This window comes from Manacus vitellinus, unplaced genomic scaffold (assembly GCF_001715985.3).
Source record: "Manacus vitellinus isolate BGI_N305 unplaced genomic scaffold, ASM171598v3 scaffold_52_pilon, whole genome shotgun sequence".
Taxonomy (NCBI): Eukaryota; Metazoa; Chordata; class Aves; order Passeriformes; family Pipridae; genus Manacus; species Manacus vitellinus.
This window is the reverse complement of record NW_021940628.1, coordinates 2,362,608-2,387,284: the sequence shown is the minus strand read 5'-3', so window position 1 is coordinate 2,387,284 and position 24,677 is coordinate 2,362,608. Positions and strand designations below refer to the sequence as shown.

At 48.2% G+C, this 24,677-nt stretch overlaps 2 protein-coding genes and 3 non-coding genes across 5 annotated transcripts; all 5 read right to left on the bottom strand.

The window, feature by feature from the left end:
- Window positions 1-261: 261 nt before the first annotated feature.
- PABPC4 (poly(A) binding protein cytoplasmic 4) lies at window positions 262-13,729 on the bottom strand. Its single transcript, XM_008920576.4, has 15 exons — window positions 13,278-13,729; window positions 7,434-7,627; window positions 7,043-7,158; window positions 6,435-6,574; window positions 6,112-6,206; window positions 5,392-5,529; window positions 4,720-4,815; window positions 3,973-4,245; window positions 3,617-3,704; window positions 3,338-3,454; window positions 2,642-2,769; window positions 1,922-2,015; window positions 1,686-1,816; window positions 1,506-1,605; window positions 262-604 (listed from the first exon to the last, which is right to left on the bottom strand). The coding sequence occupies exons 1-14, from the start codon at window positions 13,468-13,470 to the stop codon at window positions 1,519-1,521; spliced, it is 1,890 nt and encodes a 629-aa protein (XP_008918824.1). The 5' UTR covers window positions 13,471-13,729; the 3' UTR covers window positions 262-604; window positions 1,506-1,518.
- LOC112841272 lies at window positions 3,066-3,199 on the bottom strand. The gene has a single exon (XR_003212879.1). It is a non-coding gene; the product is annotated as a small nucleolar RNA SNORA55 (small nucleolar RNA).
- LOC112841273 lies at window positions 4,336-4,464 on the bottom strand. Its single transcript, XR_003212880.1, has one exon. It is a non-coding gene; the product is annotated as a small nucleolar RNA SNORA55 (small nucleolar RNA).
- Window positions 4,966-5,098, bottom strand: LOC112841268. Its single transcript, XR_003212875.1, has one exon. It is a non-coding gene; the product is annotated as a small nucleolar RNA SNORA55 (small nucleolar RNA).
- A 5,216-nt stretch (window positions 13,730-18,945) lies between the features above and the next one.
- On the bottom strand, window positions 18,946-24,183 carry HEYL (hes related family bHLH transcription factor with YRPW motif like). Its single transcript, XM_018081211.2, is given in 5 exon segments — window positions 18,946-21,160; window positions 21,162-21,561; window positions 22,991-23,072; window positions 23,529-23,612; window positions 24,055-24,183. Coding segments are annotated over 5 exon segments (960 nt in total). The 3' UTR covers window positions 18,946-20,895.
- Window positions 24,184-24,677: the final 494 nt, after the last annotated feature.

Below are 24,677 nucleotides of genomic sequence, written 5' to 3'. Positions count from 1 at the left end.
AAGCCCAAACCCTTGTACTCTTCACGTGAAAATACCTCCCAAACCCTTCTCTTAGATCACTGCTTACAGACATCACCCTTTCATACATTGCCCAAGGCATCATTTTAACACAGCTGCCCCAAAACACTCATCATCCAAAATTAACAAGCAGAATAACTCAAACCCCAATTTAATATATTCACCACCTGATAACTGCCCATCAGTTTAATTTCACAAAACCACACCACGTTTATTTATCAAACAGAGAGAAATGACAACAAGCACAGAGCAAGTTTATTCCTTTATTGATAAATGTTTCCCAAACTTTCCAAACTGGATTGTTCAATTAAACGCAAACCCACAAAAATACTTCCAGCCTAAAATCCTCAACGTCCTCCTTAGAAGACACAAGGGGTAGCTCTGTTCTGACAAAGGAACCCCCATTCTGGTTTTGGAAACCTCGAGCTTCAGAGTTGGCTTTTTAAATAAGATCTTGAAGATTAATTTACAAAATGCAATATAACTATGTGATATGATGCATGGCATTGAGATCTGCAGGACAGTGAAGGATCTTCAAACATCTTCAGCTGATGTCTAGGAAGGGGCTATTTGGCTTCTTTGTATCCTACAGGAAAAAGGGGAGATAGTTACTCACACGCAGCATCCCTGCTCCAGGTTAGGGAACATTCCTGAACTACAAACCACAAGGACTGCAATATAATTTGGAAGGTAGGGAGAAGCTGTTCACAGCTGTCAGATGATCAGAAATTGCAATTCTCCACAAGAAACTCAAATTCTTTACTAAATCAGCCAGTGACCAAAGCCACTGAGAAATATACGGATGAAAATAAGAATCCTGATCATTCTTCACCAGCTTGAGTTGTCATGTGACTACAACAGCTTCACAAAAAGTTCTGGGGATGTCAATTCCAGACAATCCACAGGAAAATGGATCATCAAAAGCAAGAGCAGGCATTTGAAGAATCAAAAACCTTATTCAGAAGTTAAACGAGAGCCAGCTCCAAATACAGGTGACACCATTTGTGTGAACAAACCCGTGCCCTGAAATGACACTCCCAACACCAGCACTTTATAACAGATACTGAAGGCAGATGGTTTTCAGGATAAGGAATGGGCATTAACAGCCTGTTTAGCCTCAAAGTCCCTAGAGCACCTTGTGGGAAATGTCTCCCATTTCCCACAATAGCAGTTCCACAGGACTCATCCCAAAGCTTTAGTCCTTCCTGGACATGTCAGCTGCAAGGAACACTTCAGGGACTTATACACCACCTTTCTGATGCTTAATTAAAATAAAGTATGTGAAGAACATGAAGTTTTACATAAGGATGCTGTTGGGACAAACTACATTAGGAGTTTTTTGTTTGTTTATAAAGAGGGGACTAAAATCAGAGAAGTGCTGGACACGGCCCTGCACGGGGCCTCCAGACTGGATCGGTCACTAACAATCATGTTTTATTTACTGATTCTGCAAGCTTCTAAGTGAAGCTGAGGACGGAGACACTCACCAGTCATCCTGGTTCAAGAGGTAGCAGCAACCACACCCACTTTCTGGGCAGCTTCTTTCTTGGCTTGGTGAGCCTGCAACACGGCCACGGCCTCCTCCACCTCGGGGAGACAAGCCCAGTGAGACCTTCTCCCTCTGAGCCCCCCAGAGCCACCCCACCCAAGGGAACACACCCGTCTACCTTCGACCGGAGCGACTCCGGGGACTCCAGCATGTGCAGCAGCTCGGAGTTGTCAATCTCTAGCAGCATTCCTGTGATCTTCCCAGCGAGGCTGGGGTGCATAGCTTGGATCAGAGGGAACAAACGTTCTCCTGAGGGGAAAAGGAGTTCAGAGGAGTTTTGATTAAAACGAGTCATTTTTGAGATCTGAGGGGATTTCCAGATGGGAAGTTAGTGAGCACTGGAGTTTCACTTACCCAGCATCTGTTTCTGCTCCTGGGGAGGGGCAGCAGCCAGCATGGAGGCTGTCAGTGGCTCCTGGCCCTGCACATGCACTGCGGGCTGAGGTGCCTATAAAGGACAGACATGAGGGTTCTGAAATAGGCAATAGGCTGATTCCTTCATATTTAGACAATACTAAGGTATTCCCTCCTAAAACACAATCTTTGTCAAGCCCACAGCACACCTAATTTCCAAAGAAGGACAGGTAAGGTGGCCTTGGTTCACAAACATGCTCCCTGCAAGTCCTGGGCTCAAAACCCCATAATGTCATACATGGGCACTGTAAACCTTACAAAACCAGGATCAAACATTGTGAGACACTGAGAAAGAGCAACATCCACTCCTGCCTTTTTCACAATGCAAAGGTTTGCAGGAGAAGCAAACTGTGCTTTCAGTGATACTCTGGTGAGGACTTGGCAAAGAGGAGAGAGAATAAATGGTTGCAAAATAGGAACAAAGAAGCGAGAAAAATATCCTTACAGGAAACCTGGGCAAAAAAGGGCGTGGGAGCACAAGACAGATAAACCAATCAGCGTGCCCCTGGCAAAGGCACAACTGCCAAGTTTTTAAATTCCAAATTATGCCTGTCTGGGTTATAAAAGTTGCTTAAGTTTCTATAAAAACACTTCAGCTGCATGTGAAACCTGCTCCCTGAAGTAACTGCAGGGACTTCCCAGCCCAGCCCCTGAAGTTACCTGCAGAGGTTGGACACCTGGGTGTGGGCTGCGGACACTTGAGGCATATTTGTAAGGAGGGACAGCTCTGGGAGCAGGGGCAGCTACAGGTGGACGGGGAGCCAAATTCTGTGCTGCTGTGCCAACACCTGCAAAGGAAGGAGGACAGAGTGACAAACAAACACCTCCAGCGATATGCAAGCAAGTTGGGATGTCTGGTATTAACTGCTGAATCCAAACCATGCTCTGCACAGTAATAATCCTTTAGAAAGCAGTCTTCAAACTGTAACTTGCTACTTTATTAGTGGGCTATTCTCCCTAGGACTAATCCATAGATTAGTCCTGTGTTTTTCAGGTATTCACTAGAATAAAATGAATTTGGGCGCTCTACTCTCAAAGTAAAATCCATAACCTACGGAGACTTCTGTTGTTTTTTTGAGTGGTTAAGTGTTGCAGAGGTGTAGAGATGAGTCCCAAACCAGTGGAAAACAACCCATCTGGATTTCCACTGCTGTGCTGTAGCACCGACTGTCCCCCAGACCTGCACTGCACAGCGAGGAACAGGAAAGAGTCAGGTGCTGGCTCTGCCCCTTGCTCCAGGCGACCTTTGGTTGTCCCATATCTGACAACCATCTTTGGAAGCGGAAGTCAAGTCTCCATAGCGTGCTCCTCCTTCCCTCCAGGACAAGGGGAATGGCCTGGGAGCAGATCCCTTACCAACTCGCTGGGCAGCAGCCGGGAGGCCACGGGAGGCCGGAGCATTGGCAGGGGCCAGATGGCGCAGGGCCGGCCGGGGTCCCGACTGGCGCATGGCATTGGGCATTCCCTGGAAGCCTGATGGAAAACACGGGGGGAGATCCTCAGAACAGAACCAACTGGCAAGCAAGAACAGTCAGCTACAGGGGTTGTGCGTGGAAAGGAAAGCATGGATTGCTCCCGTTGGGAAGTACAGCCACCAAAGGGTCATACAACCAAAACAGCCTCTGGCACGCTCACCTTGAGGTCTTCCTCCTTGCTGCCAGCGTGGGTTGGGCCTCATCTGTGTCATCTGGTTGGGTGCATAGTAAGTGGGTCTGCTCTGAGCCTGAAGAAAGATCAGACAAGCTCAGAGGCAACATCTAAGTGAATCACAAACATTGTTTACAACATGTTTTGGCAGTGGTTGCCAGGACTCAACACTCAAGTCAGATTAAGAGAACAGGCAGCTGGCAAGTCACAGAATTAACCCCACTGACCGCGCCCCTTATTAGGGGTTATTTGCTTACAGACATAAGAAAGGCTCCATGAGATTAATGCCGCTGAACCAACGAACCTCTAAGACAGGTTAAAGGACCCACACTGGCTCAGCTCACCTGGGGCACAGCAGGCATGAAATACCCCCCAGCAGCAGGCTGGAACTGGTTAATGATTGTGTTGGCAGGCAAGGCTCTCATGCCAGCGATGCGCTGCATGTACTGGTTCGTGAGATGGGCCTTTCTCTCCTCCTTCCTCTGTGCCAGTGCCACATACAATGGCTTGGAGCCCACAATCCGCCCGTTCATCTCTGTCACGGCTTTCGTAGCTTCCTCTGGAGAGGAAAAGCAGACAAAGCCAAACCCTTTGCTCCGTCCATCTTCCAGCATCACCTGCAGTAAAGATCAATTGCTAGTGGAGGACCAGCACCACAACTTAGCCTAAGAATCACTGTTTTTTTAAATTTCAGGCAGGTAGGACATAACTGTTGCAGAGGTGTAGAGGCAGGTACTCAATGGAGAGTCACTTGTCTGGATTTGCTCTGCTTTGCTGTCAGCACCATGTGTCCCCAGGCCCACACTGCGCAGTAAGGAATGGGAAAGATTTGGTGCAGCTCTAAATGCCATTTCCTGCTCACTGAGAGTCACTTAAACAGGTATGTTTGCCCCTTCCTGTCTCCCCTCTTGATAAGGGAATGAAGCTTTCAGTAAAATCCCACCAAACCCCAAAGAAATCTGTTTATTTACTAGTCCAGGTATTTTCAGAACCACCACGACCAGAAGATAAGAACTGCCCTTTAATCCCATGTCAGACAACAGTTCCTTCTTCAGGCTTTAAAACTGAAATACCCCTAAACCCAACAATACCTTGGCACTCGTTATTGACCCAAAAGGTGAGAACTCCTTCCTCAGTTTTTCATCATCTATAGTGTCATCTAGGTTTTTAATGTATAGGTTAACACCCTGGAAGGGAGAGAACAGTAAGACATTCATAGCATTAAAGAAAATCTTAAGCACAGGAACAGTTATCCATCTGCCAGAGCTGTAATTTATCTGAAAACTCTCAATTTAGCATCATGTTCCTTTCATACCACCCAAAGCTGAAGGTGTGATAAATGTTGCAAAGGCGTAGAGACAAGTCCCACTGTGGTGAAAGGGAGCTTGTCTGGATTTCCTCTGCTTCCCTGTTGCATCATGTGTCCCCAGTCCAGAACTGTACCTCAAGGAGCAGGGAAGTTTCAGATGCGACCTCTGACATGACCCAGTTCTGCCATAAGTTAGAGACAACAGTGCAGAGTTATGCTGCCTCTTCCCATCCCTCTGGGTTTCCCCATTTGACAGTCAAGGAGACTGCATGCCTGTTTTCTCATGTCCTCCTAAACGCTTTCACTGCCAAGATTATTAACCCTTTGACACCAAATACCACGGAGACACCTTTAAGTTTTAACTCCCAGGGTCTCTCACAGGACAATGACTAGCTTATCAACTCCAATGGGCTGAAAATGGTGCTTAAAATCAGAGAAGGAACAGACTAATCACCTGGTACCGGCTGAGTCTCTCCTGTTTTAGCTGTTCAAACCTTCTCTTCAGCTCTGCCTGGCGCTCAGCCTTCTTCTGTGCTCGGCCCACAAACAGCATTTTCCCATTGATATCCTTCCCATTCATTTCTTCCACTGCCTGCACAGAGGGTCCAAGAGGAAACTGTCAGCTGCTGAAGCAAGGCAGTACCTGATCCTGTAAGGAACAGGCCTGCCCAGAGCTCACGTTGTATCCTGCCCGTCAGTCAATAAATCAAAGTTTGCACATTACCTTTGCACTGTTTCTGTGTGACAACAGGCTAATTAAAGACAAACTGAAGTTATCAGGACAGATCCTGCTGACACAACACCATTGGGAATTTATCCCCACCCCTTCTTGCAAATAAGGCTAAATTTTAATGAGCACACTGCTTAGAGAAGACCATTTTTAAACCATGTTCTCACTCTAGAAACCGTCCCCCTCCTCAAGCCCTGCACTGTAGTGTTTCTCCAGCAATTAACAGTCTTGATTATACCACTGCATGCTGTGGATCTAGGAAACTGGAGAAATGCCAAGTTACCCTTGAATGTCGAGCTAGTAAGGTGCAAAAGGTTTCTAAGTTCCCACATCTAGAAGCAGTTATGCCTGAGGCAGAATTTTCTTTCTTTTCAGAAAAAGGCTCCCATGACAAACCAAGTTTTTCTTCTCTGAAGATACCCAAACAACAAAAATCTGTCCTACCTTGTTAGCTTCTTCATGCTTTTCAAAGCTTACAAAGCCAAAGCCTTTGGATTTTCCAGTGGGATCTGTCATCACTTTAACACTCAGCGTTTTACCTGTTACCAAGGGACAAGGTTAGTAAAATATCATAGACCTATTTCAAGATTATTAAGCTTCATAAAATAACCCCAGCCTTCAGCCTCTGCCTCCTGCCTAACATTTGGCACAACTACTCCCACACCTCAGCCTTAAAGTGACCCAGGTAGAGCTACACAGACGGTAGCAGCACTCAAACTACCACAGGTTATGGAATTCAGTCTCATTAAAAGTATTTCTGTATTTACCATATTTGCCAAAGAGCTCCTTTAGTCTTTCATCATCCATGTCATCCCCAAAGTTTTTAATATACACATTGGTGAATTCTTTTGCCTTGGCTCCCAGCTCAGCCTCCCGCTCCTTACGAGACTTGAATCTCCCAACAAATCTGCAAGAGAGAATGAAAATCCCAATAAACAGATTGTCTTCAAGAGTGGAAGAACAATGTGTGACTTGCAGCGAGGCAAAAAAATGAGTGTGTAGTAGGAGCTGGGAATGGGGACAAGAAAGGGTGACAGCAGAGGACAACAAACGGGCCACAGACCAACCAGAAAAATCACCTGTCCTATGGTCAGCCAAGGACGCCCACCCAGCTCTGCACCTCTGTCCTGTCCATAGAACCCACCCCGCCCGCTAGCAGAGAGGTGGCAAATCAAGGCTTGGTCAGGGAAACCCACCAGTCCTGGAATGGAGGGGTAGCAGGCCATGGCTTGGGCAGGGTCACTCACCAGCCCTGTAGTGGAGAGGTAGCAGGCCAAGGCTTGGGCCAGGAGAACCAGTGCCTTGTGTGTCCCTGTTAATACCGAGATGCCTCCCGGAGCATGTGAGCGCTGCTGCTGCCGGCTGTGACACTCACACTTTGCGGTCGTTGAGCAGCATGCCGTTCATCTTCTCGATGGCTCTATCTGCAGCATCCTGGGTCTCAAAGTGCACAAAAGCGTAGCCCTTAGAGCCATTCTCATCACACACCACCTGCAACACGGGCAAGGGAAACAAAAGGTCAGCCCTCTGGACGTGGTGCCTCCTCTGTCGCATTGAAGTGAAAATATCTTACAGCCCGGGGCACGACAAAGACAGGGTCTGTGTTTCAGACTCCACCACTTCAGCAATGCCCCAACTTTTGGTCAACTCTGCCTTTCAGACTCTGCTCCTCATCTGGTGAAAGGTGCCCCTTCCACTTCCTACACTGAACTGTCTGATCCTGTCCCCGCCACAGCAGAATTGGACAAAGTTACCACATCTCTCACCTTGCAGGACAAAATGTTTCCAAACGCTGAGAATGTGTCATAAAGTGCCTTGTTATCAATGGATTTGTCCAGATTCTTAATGAAGACATTCCCAACCCCTGACTTCCTCAAGGAAGGGTCCCTCTGAGACCACATGATGCGAATGGGTTTTCCTTTGATCACATCAAAATTCATGGTATCTAGAGCTCGCTCGGCTGCAAGAGAAGCCAAGAACAGATTTATGTGGTTGGTTAAAGAATAAAAAGGTTTCCATCAGGTGGGTGATCATTTCCTCTGAATTTTACCCAGCTCATGGAGACATTTGGGCTATTATCACAGGTGACCAATGGCTCTTAATTCAATGTTTCAAATGAGATCTTGCAGCACAGTCACTAGACATGTTAAGTATATAAAAGGTTTCACAGACTATTTAAATTTACATTATAGCAATATTTTAGCCAGCACAGTAAAATGGATGTCAAAGAGCCTGGGGTCTATTAGCTATATTCATAATTATTATAAAGGTAAATTGCTCCATCAAAAGGAGGAAAGGAAATTCAGGAAAGCCTGTTAAAAAATGGAAGCAATAAAAGTGACTGTTTGGCTGTTTTTCTTTTCATGAAACTCATATCTACCCGTACTCATTTCTATTCAGAGAAAGGATCATCCCCCTGTCAGGTCAGGGGAAATGTGCACGAACACGTGGCTGGCAGGGAGGACAACATGAGTCAGCTTCTACAACTTCTGTGGCCAAAAAATGATTCCCAAGTTGCTCAAGCTAAAGATGACAGCAAGAGTTGACAAAATTCTGGGAAAAAAAAGTCCATATACCCAATCTGATTAAAGGGAAGTGTTTATCTAAACTCTCAAAGCCCAGCACTGTCATTCTAACCCACACTGAAACCCCCCTCCATGGTGCTATTTCTGCTGCCTACTGGTATATTAAAAGGATCATTACGTACACACATCAGGATCTTGTTCATAAAATTGAGATGCTTGGATTGTTCTGGGCCAGAAAACACTCCCAGCATGGAGTGAGCCGAGAAAAAGAAAGACTCTTAATTCCCAGCATGAAGCAGAGAAAGAGATGGAAAGACATGCATTAAAATCAAGGAATATTAACAGGGCAGAACCAAGGTTTTCCAAATCTGTTTGGCTCAGTTCTTCCAGGCCACCTTCACCCTATAATACTTGCTGATTAAATTTTAGGAGGAGAAAATTCAATTCAAACAGCTTCTTTCCTTCCTCTGCTTGTGCAGAGTAACTACTTAGCATGTCCCAAAACTACCTCTAGGAATTCCAGTGGGACATTGCCTACCAAAGCCTCCTGCACTTCCTTCCCCCTTCAACTGCTGCATGGAAATTTCTCAGAATTTTTCATGTGCTTTGAAATGTTTTTTTGCTTCTTAAATTGAAGTGGGGCCATCACTGTTTCCCCCAGTCCTTCACACATAAATCCAGCTGGAAACAAGCTCTGCTGGATTTCATTCCTGAAGGAGCCAGCCTTGAAAAACAATAATAATTTAAGGATTCTACCAGCTCTGTTTAGTCAAAGGTGTTAAGTGCAATTAACTGCCATGCTAAAATGATTTCTCAGCTGCTGCTCCAAGCCCATGCAACCGAGGTTCTTCCTGCAGTCCATTCCTAGTAGGCAGTTTAGCAGCCGACCTGGTCCAGCTTGTCAAATTTGGCAGTGTTTATTTATAGCAGGCAGAGGTCCTGCAGAAGTATGTGTTGGCAAGGACACAAACTGGTTGTATATACCATTTGCAGCAGAAACAGGCTCCTGCTGAAAGGTGACAAGCAGATGCAGCAGTGGCATGTAACCAGAGGGAGCTGTGAAGGCTCCACAGAGCCAGCGAGGTCCAGAGGAGTGAGGAACTTACTCCCAGTCCTTTCAAGCTTCCTAAGCATATACTTAAGCAGATACTATTGCAGTGCTCTTTCAATAGGTTGCTACTGTTCCACTCTATCATTACACTCCTCTTAAATTCCCTCAGACACTTCTTGTGAGCAGTGAAAGCCCTACATGGATTGAGGGAGGTGTGCCATACCCAGAGGTGGAAATGCAATCCCCATTCCACCAGGACCTCAGAAAACCTGTAAAGGATCAGCAGGACTTCTGTGAGTGACTCACATTAAGCACATCTGATTCATTTCCTTAATCTGAGCAAACACCTTCTCGTTTTCTTCTATTTAAGACACAAAGCTTCAGTTATTTCAGTTCCTGTATCTGTTTCTCTCCCACTGGTTCCTGTCATCCTTCCAGCAGACTCAAATGCAACTCATACAGAACACTATACACACTCTTAACCCCTTCCAGGCTTCCTTTTCATTCCTCTTCCATGGCCTTCTGGATAGGGAAAGCATATGAACACTCACTGCAGTTTGCCTCAGGCCTCCAAGTAATTAACCTCCCTTACAGGCTCCCAGAGCTAACACAATGCTGGAATTAGTGACTGTGGTTGAGCAGCAAGAAGACAGATAACCACACACATGAAGATTCACCCAGGAGAAACCCCACACAAGTTTTATTCTAAAACACAGATGCTCTGCAAACCCCGGGGGCTCTCACTTAGGTCACCAAGCAAAAAAGGCTGACAACCCGAGCACACAGCACAGATTTAACCACTTATTTTTTAAAAAAGTGAGGGTGCAAACAGAACACACTTAAATCCCTCAATCACTGAAACTACAACAAAATGCTGCTGCAATGAAGCACTATGTCAGCCCCCACTCTTCCCTTTTAACTTCACACTTACATTTACATTACACAGGTCTTCCCTTACACTGTCTTCTCTTCTCACACAGAGAAGAGTGAAAAAGTTTCTCTGCACTCTTCTACCCCTTGCTTCTTTACAGACTCTTATCTATTCCCAGCTCCGGGTTCCTTCCTGGCTTGGGAAGCATTTTGTTTCCTCTGCTTTCAGAACATCTTATCTCTGTAGCCATATTAAAGTTTCTCTGCTTCATTGCCTGAGTTGTCATGTCATGACTGTCAATGTTAGGAAACCCTGGAATGGAACTAAATTGCACGAGGAACACATGAAAAGGGAAATTCAGCTTTTCTTTCAAATTAGATGAGTTTGTTTTCTTTCCCTTCTTCACAGTCAGAAAGAAAAAATATTAAAAACCACAGCTGAGCCTGAACTAGCCAGAACTTTGAAGTGTTTCCTTACTCTGCCTATCACAGTAAAACAGGCTCAGTATCCAGCATTCCCTGGTTACTACAGCAAAGAACTGCCATCAAAACCAGCAGAGCTCATTTTCCCTAAAAACAACGTCTCTGCAGCAGACTGACAGTCAGACAAAGCATGTCCAGAAAGCAGCTCCTTCCAGGGTCAAGCATCACTCCCCCACCGAGCAAAAATGTAAATAAAAACACAAGCTTTGACCCAGTTTGGACACAGGAACTCTGGGAGTGCAGAGCATGCTCAGGATGTGACAGCGTGAGCTCCTCATGGCTCACAGAATGGGGAAGAGTTCTGGCTACTTGACTTGCTCTGTGGCCATAAGGACACAGTCCTACTCACCACACAAAATGAGTTAAAACACTGTTCTCTTCAGGTTTACAAAGCACTCATCCTTCCACAAAAGGTGCCAGGGACATGTAAACTATCACGTATCAGCCTCTTTTAACACCTACTGCCACTTCAAACATACAATGTGTCCACAAGAACTTCTCTAAAAGTTTGCAGAGCACAAAACTTCCCGATTAAGAGGTATTTTGTAGCACGTCCTCTCACTCACAAATCAAACCAGACCCCTACAGTGCTCCAGAACACCTCCCATGTTTTCACAGATTCAGTGCAATGAAGTCCAAGTGCATTTCTGATTATGCATTCCTGGAAGAAAACACAGACCCCTCCTCCTCTCAGGAAGCCTCGTTCAGGCAGGGCTTTGTACTGCCACCTTAAAAACATCCCCAATTTCTGCATTTCACAATAAAAAACTATATTCTTTGTGTTTTGGAAGGGCTGTTTCATGTTCTGCTGCATTACATGTAGTACAGCAGCTGTTTGGTTTTTTTTTTATTTAAGCAGTTTGCCAGACAGAAGAAACCAGGAGCATTTCAGAGGAGTTTTCAGGAGGGTAGGAGGAGTTTGACTATTTCTCTGTCCCGATATTAACTCAATGATTAGGTTTAAATCACTTGACCTTCTGGGACCAATTAGTAACAAGACACCACTTACTTGGTTTAAGTATCACTTCAAGTGCAGGAGCTTCCTAAAATGTCTGCTGCCTCACCAGGAGCCCAGAATGGTGCAACCTCCCTCTAAATTCCTGCCTATTTATTACCATAAAAGATTACCTTGGAATATACTGCAAAGCCACCTATTTGTACGAGGTGCAGAACTTTTCTCCTAAAGCAAGCACGTGTGACCAGCCGCTCTTCCCTTTTTACATCATCACTCCACGTGTTAAACAGCTTTGCTATACACTTTAGGAGAACTTTATCTAGATTTTTGCACCCCATCTCCCCAGCATTTTCCTGATCCAAGCTCGGAGTTCTTAGCTTTATTTCTGCTACTTGTTTTTATTTCTCTTACCCTGCAAACTGAGGTTATGTAGCCCAGGCAAAGGCAGGTGAGCTGGGATAACTGTACCTTTGCTTTTTCAGCACATGAATGTACCAAAGTGGGTCTATAGGAGGGACTCAGAGCAGACAGGTTCATCAGAGCAGGACAGGACCACATATACGGGCTCTCAGGTTCTTTCCTCCTCACTGAGAAGTTTTAAAACACATAAATACACTGCTTAGTCTGCACAAAAAGCACTTCTGAGAGTTCCATGAGGGAGGAATCATGCAGCGGGGTGCAAGCCAGCTTTTTATCAGCCTGGCAAGAGAAAGGATCAAAAGTGCTCAATCAGATCAGTCCGTATCCCAAGGAAAGAGCAGGTAGAAGCTACTCTGACCAGGGAGAAGATGAAAGTTCTGTAAAAATGTAAAGCAGGAAAACCTACTGCAGGCTAAAGGAAACTTTACTTGCTGCTCAAGTCTGTGCTATTGTGAACTGATTCTCAATTCAAGGGAAAAGTCCATTCTCAACTATCCTTTGGATGTCTCTGTCACATTTAGGTGCTGCTAAACCACAGCACAGAGCAATAAACTTGCACTAGTCAGCAAGCAAAGCTCTGAAAACTAGGGCAGAAAATGCTGACCCATTTTCCTTCCAGAAAAGACATGTTCTGAAATGACCTCTCCTGTCCCATCTTTCACATGCTGCTTCAGCTCTGGAATACCTACTTGTAGGAAACTGAAGTGTGGAAAAAAAGAAGAGTCTGGCAAGGGCAAATTAACTTGGCTTCTGCATGTGAGACAACCTGGTTTCCCATGGATTGAACAATGCATTTTCTCTCCACTTAAAGCAGGAACACCACTTCCCAAACTGGGAGACATCCAGCTGCTTGCACAAACACAGGAGTTAACCAGATCTGCCAAGTATTGCACTGAAGTGAGTGGAACAGCTAGAAGATAAGTATTAACTGAGTATTCAACCAGGGCTAGCTACTCAGAGCTTTATCTGCTAGGACTGACTGCACAAATACCCACAGAAACAGCCCAAAACTACACCAGAATGAAGGGGAACACAGTGAGGATTATTTTTTTATGTGAGGAACCAACACACATCTCCAAAATTTAACACCAGAGCAAGAAATAGATCTATCAGAAATGCTACTTAGATGTGCATTTTTGTAGACACCAAGCAGTAAATATTCCAATTCCAATCACTAGAAAGGGATTACTCGCCCCCATACTGCATTTTGATAGGCATCTACCTTGGCAACACAGGCCACCGGCAGTGTGAGTTAGTGGGGAAAAACGAACAAAAAGTCGCAGATGTGGCTGTAATTGTCACTTACCATCTGCTGGCTGCTGGAAGTTGACATAGGCATAGCCGAGGGACCGGCGGGTGATCATGTCCCTGCAGACCCGAATGGAGAGCACGGGACCAGCGGGGCTGAACTTCTCATAGAGCATGGCCTCGGTGATATCGGGGTGCAGGTCCCCCACGTACAGCGATGCCATCGGGTAACTGCTGGCTGCCGTGTTCATCTTCCCCTCACCGCTCACTCCCGCTGTCGACTAAGCAGTTTTTTGTTGTTTTGTTGGGTTTTTTTTCCCCTCTCGGGGTTTCTATAAGTCAAGCTTCTTATAAATATTTAATTTCGGGGCAACACTCAAAAGTCTTATTTAAAAGCCTGCCTAAGCTGGGGCCTGCAGACACAGCGTGGGGAAGGGTGGGTGTAACGGGAGGGGGTGGCACCAGCACAAAGAGGGTTGGACAAGCCTGAAAATAAGAAAAAAAAAAACACAACCAAAAAAACAAAACCAACCTAAAAGTTCAAGCCCTCCTGGAGCCAGCGGATCGGATACGGAGACGCCAAAACTGAATACGACACACAAAATTCACACGCCCGGCTGCCGAAGCGCTATTCCCGTCAGCTCATGAGGCAAAAAAAAAAACCCTCCTCAACGTTCCTTAAAAACCACATAAAGTCCTAAAAAAACCCCGTTGCCTTAATTGTTATTTTGTTTTTTCCGCCTTTGGATTTAGCCCAAATCCTACAGAGCGGGGCCGGGTTGATTTTCTGGAAGGGGGGGGGGCGAAGAAAAAAAGAAAAAAAAGAAAAAAAATCTCTGACACGATTTACATACATTTCTTTTAAAATCAAGGCGTTCCCTGGCATTAATAAGAGTCTACGAGGTTATATTTTTTAAGATATTACAAGCTATATATATATATTATTTATGTGGCTGTGGCGGGCGATACCCCACTGCGCGGCGGGGAGGCCTGAGGGCGGTGCGGGCGAAGGAGCGGCCGCGCCTCGGCCGCCTCGCCCCCACCACCCCCCTCCCCGCCGCTCCCCCGAATCCCCCCTGCCCTAGCGCCGGTACCGGCGCGACACCAGACTTCACCCGGCGGCGAAAAGGCGGCGCGGGCAGGCGGGCGCCCTTTATAGCCGCCGCGGCGGCGTCGTGTGGGCCGCGGAGCAGCGAAGGAGGCGGGCCCTGCCTGCCGGGCAGGAGCCCCTGGCCCGGTCCCGCACGCCCCACGCCAGCGCCCCCAAGGGGAACCGGCCCGGCCCTGAGGGGGCGCCGCGCATTTTGGGGTCGCCAACGGGCGACTCCCCGCCCCCTTTCCTGTTGAAAATGACGTGACTTTCCTAATAAATCTTCTAAATAATTAATCAATCGATGGTAAGCCGGCGTGATTTCCCGCCGTTTGTAGTGAGCTGGCTGTTGTGGCGACCGAAAGGGGATACATCATGATGGTCTGCTGAAAAGTAAAAATTAAGAAGGTCGGCAACCTACGCGGCCGGAGTTTGAATTAGTTTTGGGGACTGCTACACTCTAGAGAGGCTAAATCAATAGAAAACTGTCTAAGTGAAAGTACTCCAAGTCTAATCCTCAACCAAAGATGGATAATGAATCCTGTAAAAATAAGATCTGAAAATACACTCTAGGAAGATCTGAAAATACACTCTAGGAAGCTAAATCAATCAAAGGTTGTTTAAGTAAAAGTTTAAGTTGTCTTTAACCAAAGATTGATGTTGGTGTCTCGTAGCAATAAAATACAAAACTACTCCAAAGGTTGTTTAAGTAAAAGAAGTCTAAGTTATCTTTAACTAATGTTGATGCCTTGTAAGGATTAAATGACTGACTGTCAAAGAGGGGCTTGAGGTGTTAAGAGTGTATAAAAGCTTTAAAAATCCTTGTTTTAGTGGGGTGTTTATGGAGGAGCCATCCTGACATTACCCTGGCCGCATATTAAAGGAATGCTGGCCTAACAGTATCATGCCGCTGAGTTTAATTTCTTTGAATCACAACACAGGGAAAATCGCTGGAAAAAACCTGCTGAAAATTACCAAAACCAACCTCGATGTGCGTCAATAAACAAAGCCTGGGGGAGGGATGTATTGCTGAAACTGGACGCAAGGGATGCAGAATTTATAGGCTACAAGGACGTTTTTGCAGAAGCCAGAGATAAAGAAGAAACTAACAAAGATAATTTCAGTGATGGTGCTGAAACCCTCTCTGTCTGGGAAAAAGATAATAAAAAGGCTGAAAATGTGGACTAATAACATAAGAAGCGAGAGAATCAATAACCAGTAGAAGACAGAATACTAATTAACGAAGATAATTATGTAATTTATAGCCAATGAACATTAATTTCTTTGTTTGCAAAAATGTATCAGTGGTGAGAAGTTTTGAAAGTGCATGTTTGGGGAGCAACCCCACACTCACCCAGTGCTGTGAATAAAGTAATGTCCGCTTTCTAATACTAAAAATAGTGTTAGAGAGTTTGATTTATCCTGACGTTTTCAGTAACATCCTCAGGGACACGGTGGCCCACAGCGCCTCAGGGATGCTCAGCCATGGCCCTGGCACAGCCTCCTTGTGTGCCCCAGGGCAAGCAGGGCAAACATTTCTCTGGGGACAAGGCTGTTCACAAGACCGTGTAGTGACAGGACGAGGGGAATGGGTTTAAATTGAAAGAAGGTGGGCTTGGATTAGAGATCAGGAAAAAATTCCTCCTCTGGGATCGTTTTTCTCGCTGCTCCAAGCTCTGGTTTTGGAGGTGTAGCAGTGGTGGGATGAGGAGCAGCTGTACCTGGAGCTGTCCCCACAACCTCCTTGTCTTCAGGGCATAATTTTTCCTCAAATAAGTGCGAGTTCCTGTGGCAGCCCTGGCTCTGCGCCAGCTCACATCATGGGCTGCCCTGGAGAGGGACCAAGGGTCTTCAATGTCTCCCTGTGGTAGTGAGCTGTCAGTCTCTCTTCCCAGGGTGAGGGTTGAACAACTCCGAATGCAGAAGAAAGCCTCTGGAATAAGAGAGGGGATTCGCCCCCCTCCGCTGTCCCATGGCTTCACGCTCACGAGATTCGGCTCCGGGGAGACCCGTAATTATCTATTTCCAGCATCTTCAGTGGAGCGTGAGGACACGGCAGCGCAGGATTCAGTGATTCATCAGTGACCTTCAGGCTCCATGGACGTCCTGTTCAGGGGGAAGTAAGGTAGTCTACAGAGGCTGGTAGCTGGGCATTGTGACTTTTAAATTCTGCATTAAATTACGTTTAATTTGCTTTAAAAGTGGGATATGATGTTATCATAAAAATGGGATATGATACCTATCCCTTCATTACAGTGGAAAAATGGAGCGTAGCAGAATAAAAGGTAACACTAGCGAGGTAAATTGTAATACTTTGCACTATTTTCAGTCTGGATGGTTTTCTAAAGACACAAGTCATCCTCCTCCCGAGATCATCATCCTCACGACAACTGATGGTGCTGGGAGGCTGTGCTGGTGGGATCGTGCCTGGTGCCTGTCACTGTTCTGTGCTTGGTTCTCCACAGCCAGCATCTCCTCCTCTTGGAAACCATGGACTGAGACAGGAGTCTTGCTGTGGAAGGGTTCGGCTCCTGCTTTGACAGCTAAAGTCAAAACACAGCAGATCTCAAAGAACATGTTTCCACATAAAACGCCCTTTGGCTGCAGCAGCCGCTGTGGCTACGCTGCGAATGGCTTTGATTTGAAACATATTTAGTGACATTTGTGCTCCCTCCCAGGGGACTCCCTGCAGACAACCACAGTCCTGTGTCCTCCTTGATCCTTTTCGCTCCCAAAATGAACTGATGGGCTGGGGGTGCCCTCTGCCCACAGGGGCCCAAAACTGCCCCAGGGACCCCACTGCTCTTGGTGCCCTCAACACACAAGTGCAGCTGCTCCTGGTGACCAGCGATACCTGAGACCCTTCCAGTTCACTGTCACAGGACCTTCAGCAGTGCCTGGAGCAAAGGTGACATCTGTTAATGTCTTCATCCTGCCAATCTGTCCCCGATGGTGCTGGTGGGAGACTCATCAATCACCCAGAGGCCTCTCAAGCCACTCTACCACTGTGTGTCTGAGCAGTACCTCAGTCGCTGAGGGTCATCATAAAAGATGGCACAGATGGCAAGTTTTCAACCACATGCTGCCCCTGGTTTAGGATTTCTCCTCCTCAGCTTTGGAATTTTACCAGCAGATGGCAGGCCGGGATTGCACCACGAGCAGAAAGGAGGGAGAACACCCAGGGCAGGCAAGAGCAGAACGGAGATAAGCAATATTTTTCATGCAGGCGAATCTGGGAGAGCAGGACTCCATCCTAGAGCACCCGCTGCGCAGCAAATCTCCCACAGCCTGGGAGTGGCCTTGTCCCCCCCAAGCAGCAGGGAAGGCTGGTTCATCAGGACACTGTTTTTGTTCCAGCCTCGCCGGGGTCAGAGCCGGTGCCGTGTTTAACCGAGCAACCCCAGCCCACACCTTCCCACAGACCTTTTCATCGTGTTTTCTTTTGCCTGAAGAACAAGGATGAAGAGAGTGCTCGGAGAGTTCGGGGATTTCCCCTGCAGGGTAGATCAAAAGTTGCCAGGATGTGTTAAAAGAGTCATTTAGGTTCAAGAAAACCCTGGGAAAAAAAAAATGAAGCTCCAGTCCCGAGCTACTGCTCCAATCACCATGTTGCTGTGGGGAGAAAACCCCACGGGCCTGAACCGATGCCCTCCCACCCGCTCCGGCTCCTGTTTGATCCGCAGAGATCAGGAAGTGTTTTTTTTCCACTGTCTCTGTTTTGTTTTACCACTCTGGCCCGCGGGGCCGGTTTGTGTTCCTGCCTCCCACGGAGGGTAATTTGGTTCCTCTCTCTGGCCGAGGCCACACCAGAGCACTGAGCTCCCACCGTCGGGTCAGGGCAGCCCAGGCACCAGCGGGACGACCCGTCATCAATAGCCCCATTATTGCTCTTGAAGTTGCTCTCCGCTTCCAGACGGATGCTGCATTACTCCACCACAGCTGCAGTTGCTCCCTTCCAGCAATTCCCCACACAGCACTTAAGGAAGGGATTTATGGGCGGTTTTGAAAGGCATTTTGGAGTGAGAAGGAGTTATGGGAAAGGAAGCTGAATTCCCACCATTCCCCAGAAAATTATCCCAGCATCTTTCACGAGAAGGATCATTTACTGGTCCTTTCCTCAGAACAGAGACAAGCTCTCAGCTGTGGCTCTTTGTTTAGTCCAAAGCGTTTCCCGATGGCGAGATGCCACAGGGGTTATGCTGGCCCTGGCTGCAAAGGGTCAGGAGATCAAGGCAAGCCCTCAGCGTCTGTCTGCAAGGATCTGCTGAACCCCATCTGTTCCCTGACATTTTTGCAGACCCTTGCAGCTAGATGAAATGATTTATTCTCAAGTGACGGATTATTGCCAATCTGAGGTCAAGCCTTGCTGACTACCCAGCTGATTTTGGCTCACATAGTGGCTTGCAAAGTAAAAAGTCTTGGGACCAGAGTCACCAAGAGCTATAAAACCACCACAGGGGATCTCACCTTACCTTTTTTTTTTTTTTTGAACCTTTTCAGGAACAAAAACTCACCTGCTGCAAAACTAGTCACCAATGACCTTCATAGGTCCCTTCCAAGCCAAACCATTCCATGATTCAAGCAGGCTGGATGAGCAGAACAGATTCACATCAACACTACATTTGACAGCCAGGACAGGGGTTTGAAAGACTTTATTTGACACCTTTGCTGATGTCACAACTTGTGAATCTAAGAGCACTGCACAGTGTAAAGTGAGGCCGGGCTACTCGCAGTGAGCTCTAACGTGCCAACCAGCCACAGGAACAGCCGGGGTCTGCAAGGATCCCCCTCCTCTGACTTTATCAAAAGGGAATACATTGTTCCTGGCTGATTCTGGCACTTCAGGACAAGGGGGAGGAGAAGTAGCGGAGGCATTTCTGTGTGTTAAGTGCGATGACTTTCATCAAAACAACTGGGAGGGACTCACTTTCAAAACAATAGCAGATACATACGTTGACATGCACATGGCAGATGCAATCTGCAGGGAGGAAAACACCAGCTCATCCACACAGCCCAGCTGGCTGTGGTGTGTTTGACCTGAGGCATGGGAAGAGCCTCTCCCATTCAAGAGAGATCTTCTCCCTCTTTTTTACCTTTCTTTGCACCGACCTTTCCACATTTTTCTTCTTCAGAGTCACAGTGCTGCAGAGGTGGGCTAGGGGTGGGCATGCAACTGGGTCCAGGCTATTCTGCACATGTATCCCAGCAATCAAGGCACAGATGCAGGGAGTGGGGGCCATTCAGGTGAGGGGGAGCACTGGGAGACCCTGCCCTGCCTCCATGACACGTGGCGCAGAAGGGTGGCTTGAAAACTTCAAGTTTCTGTTCTTTGTGCCCGAGGAAGAGAGGGAGGGAGGACAGCCAGAGGAGCAGAGGCATATCTGCTGCATCAGTTGTCTAGGGGCACACAGGGTAAGGCAGAAAAAGCTCAAACTCAGGACAAGTGCAGACCCAGAGCTCGCTGAGGTCTGCAGTGACACCTCAGTGGGTTTTGGTCCCAGCCCAGGAAGAGGAATGAGTGAGACCCAAACATGGTGCTGGAGGAAGAAAACAGAGACATTGTGGGAGGAGAGGGTGAAGGATGCTGGGATAAGGGACAATGAGGGAGGCACTTCAAATGCAGGCTGCTCTGACCCGTTCCCGCTGTGCAGTCATGGTTTCAGCAGGGGGTGGAGGTTTCAGCAGGGGGTGGAGGAGAGACGGCTCCAGCAGGGAGACTGGCAGAGGGAAAAGGCATTTTCTTCTCACTTTGGCCGTCAGAGCCTTCCCTTCTGTGACAGACGTCCCTTTGAAATCCTCTGTCTCGCCTCTTCACACCTCAGTGAGGAGCAAGGGCTGCACCCAGGTGGCCTGGCCAGCTGCTCCGGCACAGTTTGTGCAGGGACCCAGCACAGGCCCTGCAGACACGACTGGGATTTTCAGCCGGGCTGTGGGAACGAGCTCTGTTAAGCTGTTGCCTCACTCCACCTTAAGGGCACATAAGTGGGAAGAGCTGGTAATGCGGTGAGGAAAGCACAGGGATTAGCAGGCAGCCAGTTCGCTTTGGGAGCTGGAGGGGGCTCTATCCTGCCTTGTGGGTGCCAGAAGTGCTGGGCAGGGGTGAGCTGTGTCTGTCCCACCACACCAAAATTAGGTCCTGCAGCTGGGGGACACATCGCAGGGAATCAGCACGAGCAAGTCTATCTGGCAGCTCCGAGTTCCCAGGCAAATAAGACAGTATTTCAAGGCTGGCTGTTTTCCAAAGGAGAGCAACGCTGGGCTCTGCAGAGGGGTTTGCTGGAGGAGGAATGGGCTTAGGATGTGTGTGTGCCCCCTCCCTCGTAGCTGGAAGGGTCTGGAGTACATCCGCGTGCAGACAAGTGCATCGAATTGGATGTGATTTACGTCTGCAGGCATCACGAGGGAGAGGACGTGTGATGGTGAGGCGAGGAAGGCGGTGCGAGGAGAGAGGGAAGAGCAAAGAGAATTTTCTCTATGGATCCTTGGCTTCTGCAAAGCAGGAAAGACGCCTTTTCAGCCGAGTTTGTTCTTAGGCCTGCGGGCAATGAGTGCTGAAGAATTCCTGTCTCCGAAGGAGAAGGGAGGGTCAGAAAGCCCCGATTTCAGTCGCCCACGAGCGGCAGATCCTGGATGTCCCAACCCTGATCCCTGGTCCCTGAGCAGCAGCGCCCAAGACAGGGGGTGCCGTGTAAGGTGGTGGAACGGGGATGCCGGCAGAGGCTGGGGAGAAGAGGAATGTTGCAATTTGGCTGCTCTTGGACGAGCCCTCTCTCAGTACACCCGCTGGCGATGGCATCCTGGGTACGGCTGCTACGGCTGTGGACGAGCCTCCGCCTCGGGCCCTCCGGCTGACTAGAGCTCCTGCTGGACAGGAAGCTTCGGCGGGACGGCAGCATGTCCCCTGGGACACGGCGAAGCGGGGCTGGCCTCACAGCAGGGCTTGGGTAAGCCAGGGAAGATGCAGTCAAAACTACCGGAGCGGGAGCAGCCTCCCTCCTGGGGATCTGCACGGGGCCGGCGGCGCTGTGGAGGAAGGACCACGGCCACGTCTGGATGGGCAGCAGGGACGTGGCCACTGGTGAAGGTTCCATTTCTGCCACATAATTATTCAGGTGGGAGAGGAGCCGCAGCCGGATGGGGTCGGTGGCGTTTTGGCCCTCGAGGACGCCCAAGTACCTGACAACTTCAGTGAGGCATTCGCGGAAGCCGATACTTCTGTAATCCACAGCCAGAGCTCGGGCATCCAAGAAGCCTGCAGGGAGAGGACATGGGTGACAGTAAGCCCGTGCAGAGCTCAGGAATGCGCTTTGATTTCAGTACCCTCTCTAATGCACTGTGTATTTCACTTGAGGCACTTTGCTGCCGTGTGATATTCCTGAAGCAGACAGCCAAGTGGGTGTCCCAAGGGACTGGACGTTTGCGTGCATGAGAATAGCATCTGTGGTTATCTCACAGGGATAAACCTGCCAGGGTCATGAAACCTCTTACCCCAGCATGTGAGACAAGTAAGAGGTTTCATTAGCTGAGCTCAGGAAGGAAGAATTTTTTCCCCATTGGATTCAATTGGTTATCACTGCTGGAGACATGACTGTGGGCTAGACAGGCTCTGGGGCCTTCTTTGCAAGTGGACCATCCCTGGTCTTGCAGAACAGCAGGACACTGTGTCTCCTCCACACACAGCTTAGCACCACTTTCCTCTGCCTGGCTCCCAAACTTTAAACTTCCTTTAAACCAATGTCTGGCCAAAGGACACAGGGCAGTGGCAGAACCAAAACTGCTTGGCCAAGAAAGCTCAAAACCACAGAAATCAACAGCTGACGACTGATTTTTAGGCTTCTACTCCCAACTTGCAGCTTCATGAGACGATAAGCAATAAAGCAGAGAAATGTCACAGCACAGTGAAGCGCTGGACCACTGTGCTTGACGGGGTTTCTCGTGACAATACAGCCCTTTGTTGCAGTGCAGTCAAACTGAATATCTAAACAAATGTTCCAGACCAAGTTACAGCTCTGAACCAAAGCCTGGATGCCAGCAATGTCCCCAGCAAGCCAAAACTGGGTGGTAAGCAAGCCAGAGGCTTCTTTACTGGAGCTGTGATCTCCATCCTGTTAACTGGAACAGGACAGAGGGTCTGTACTGAGGTCTCAGTACAAATAAGACCTTTGTTGAATTTTGCACAGGGCTCCCTCTCTCTTCTTATAACAACCAAGAGACGCACAAAGAAAAAGAACAGAAAGGGAAAAAAGGCCTTGTTTATTTGCAGAGTCCTCATGCAGAATTCAGCCTCTGCAGGAAATGTATCCCAGGGAGGAGGTAAAGAGTTTAATATCCTTTTCCTGGAAACAGGCTCCATTTCTGAGCAGGACTAACCTCATCTCTGCCTGAACAGCTTTTTAGCGGGGGGTGTGACAACACCACCGGTGCTGTCCCTGCAGGTCTGGGGGCTCACTATCCCACATAGCCCAGTCTCCAAAATGGATGCATGGAATGCTGACCCATATGTCAAATAACAGGGCAGGGAAATGTCTATCTGCCCTCCCTCAGGAGATATTTCCCTTGGGCAGCAAGCAGGGCTTGCTTTGGTGCTGGCTGGTGTCAGCTTGCTGCTACGGGTGATGGGAAATTTTTCTTCCAGATTTCCACCTTCCCCTCACCCATATGCTTTTAAGAGCAGTTCTCACCTGTCCCTCCAGTGGCATGAAGCATTTTTAAGTGATCCACTGTCATCTGTAGAATTTCTGCCTTCTCCAGCTTGGAAGACCCCTGGATGTTTGGAGCAGAAAGAAAAAGCCATTCATCATTTTATGGTCTAGGGCTTTGTGCCTCTCAGGAGCCAGTGTTTGACCAATGATCTCCTCCTCAAAACCTGAAGCCCGGGAGTTCTCAGATTGGTGTAGTGCATCCATCCAGACTCTGCTTTTCACATCAAGTGAGTACAAAAAAAGAGCTCCTTCCCAAGGTACCCCGATGCAGATTGAAAATCCCTATTTCTGTGCTTCTTCATATCTGCAAAACACTTTCTAGATTGAATTTATCCTCCCCAGGGCTCCTGAATGTTTGCTAATAACATTTTACCACCCAGTTTCACCACCTACTTACTCCCTGAAGTGAAAGACGTAGCGCTGCTCCAGACTTTCTCATTCTGAGGGTTCTACCCCAAGCACTGCTGAATGCAGCCTGCACAGGAGGAGATCAGGACACACAGACACACACACACACCTGCTTCTCGAAGGCGGTGGGGACCAGGCGCCGCAGTTCCGAGAGGCTGCTGTTGATACGGTCACGGCGCCGCTTCTCGATGATCTGCAGGAGATTTCCAAGTGCAGAGAAGAAACCACAGTCATTTACAGCCACAGCTCACGGGTCTAAAGCCCTCCAGGTTGAGAGAGGTGCTTTGAACGGGGCCATATATGTAAATGTTCAGGGTGCAAAAGTTGAGCAAAGAAGCGTCAGCTGACTGGTGTGATAATCCCAGGTGAAATCGCTCTCCTCCAGTCCTATCCCCACCCTTTTCTGCCAGATTTGAGGCCAAACCTTTGCAAATAACTTGGCTGTGAGGAGAGCTCTGCAGGAGATGGAGCGGGGAATGGTGTAAAGGTGATTTTGCACGGTGTTCCCACAGGAAGGACATGCCAACAGCCCCCCACTGCACACAGGGCAACATCTCTGGCACAGAGCCGGGACCAGCCTGACCCCCTGTCAGGGACACAGCACAACCACCCTGGTCATTGTAAATGACACTCACCCCTCTCCTCTTCTTCCTGGCTTGTATCTGAGATGTTGTAGTGGGAGACACAGACCTGGAAACATGACTGGAAAGGAAGAAGAGGGAGTCATTTCTTGCACTAGCTGGAGAGAAACCTCCGTTGCACATATGCTTTACACACGTTTGCCATCTGTAGTTCCTCCTCCCCCCCCCAAAAAAATATCTTCTGTGGTTCCCATCTCATTTTTACCCACAACACAGAGCTCAGGAATTGGGGACGAGGAGCCAAACAGAGACTCACCCCACTCTCTCCCCTCCCAGAGTCTCCTTCCAGCCTGGACAGATTTCTGCACCAAACTGTCCAGTCACTCCCAGGCTCACCCCTCCTTCAATCTCAACTCATGTCAGCATCTCCACAGGGCTGGAAAAGCAGCGATCCAAGCTCTGGAGTCATGGCCTTTTTTTCCTCCATGTGTGAACCTCCCAGCTCTCGTGTCTGAGCCTGCCCTGTCTGCAGGCTTTGCATCTCAGAGCCGCGATAGCACGAGCGCAGATCTGAGCTCCCACCCAGGGAGGGCTGGCTGCTCCTCAGGGTGAGGCCAGCGGCAGCATTGATGTGGTTTCTGAAGGCCTTCCCGGAGAGTCGCTTCCCAAACCACAAT

Excerpts from the sequence above, each read along its gene's own strand:
- PABPC4 (XM_008920576.4), bottom strand. The coding sequence starts at position 13,470 with ATGAACACGGCAGCCAGCAGTTACCCGATGGCATCGCTGTACGTGGGG. Across the intron at positions 5,530-6,111 it reads AGCATGAAGAAGCTAACAAG|GCAGTGGAAGAAATGAATGG; the intron begins GTAGGACAGATT and ends CCCTCTGTGCAG. Across the intron at positions 2,770-3,337 it reads GGCTGCTGCCCAGCGAGTTG|GTGTTGGCACAGCAGCACAG; the intron begins GTAAGGGATCTG and ends CTTCCTTTGCAG.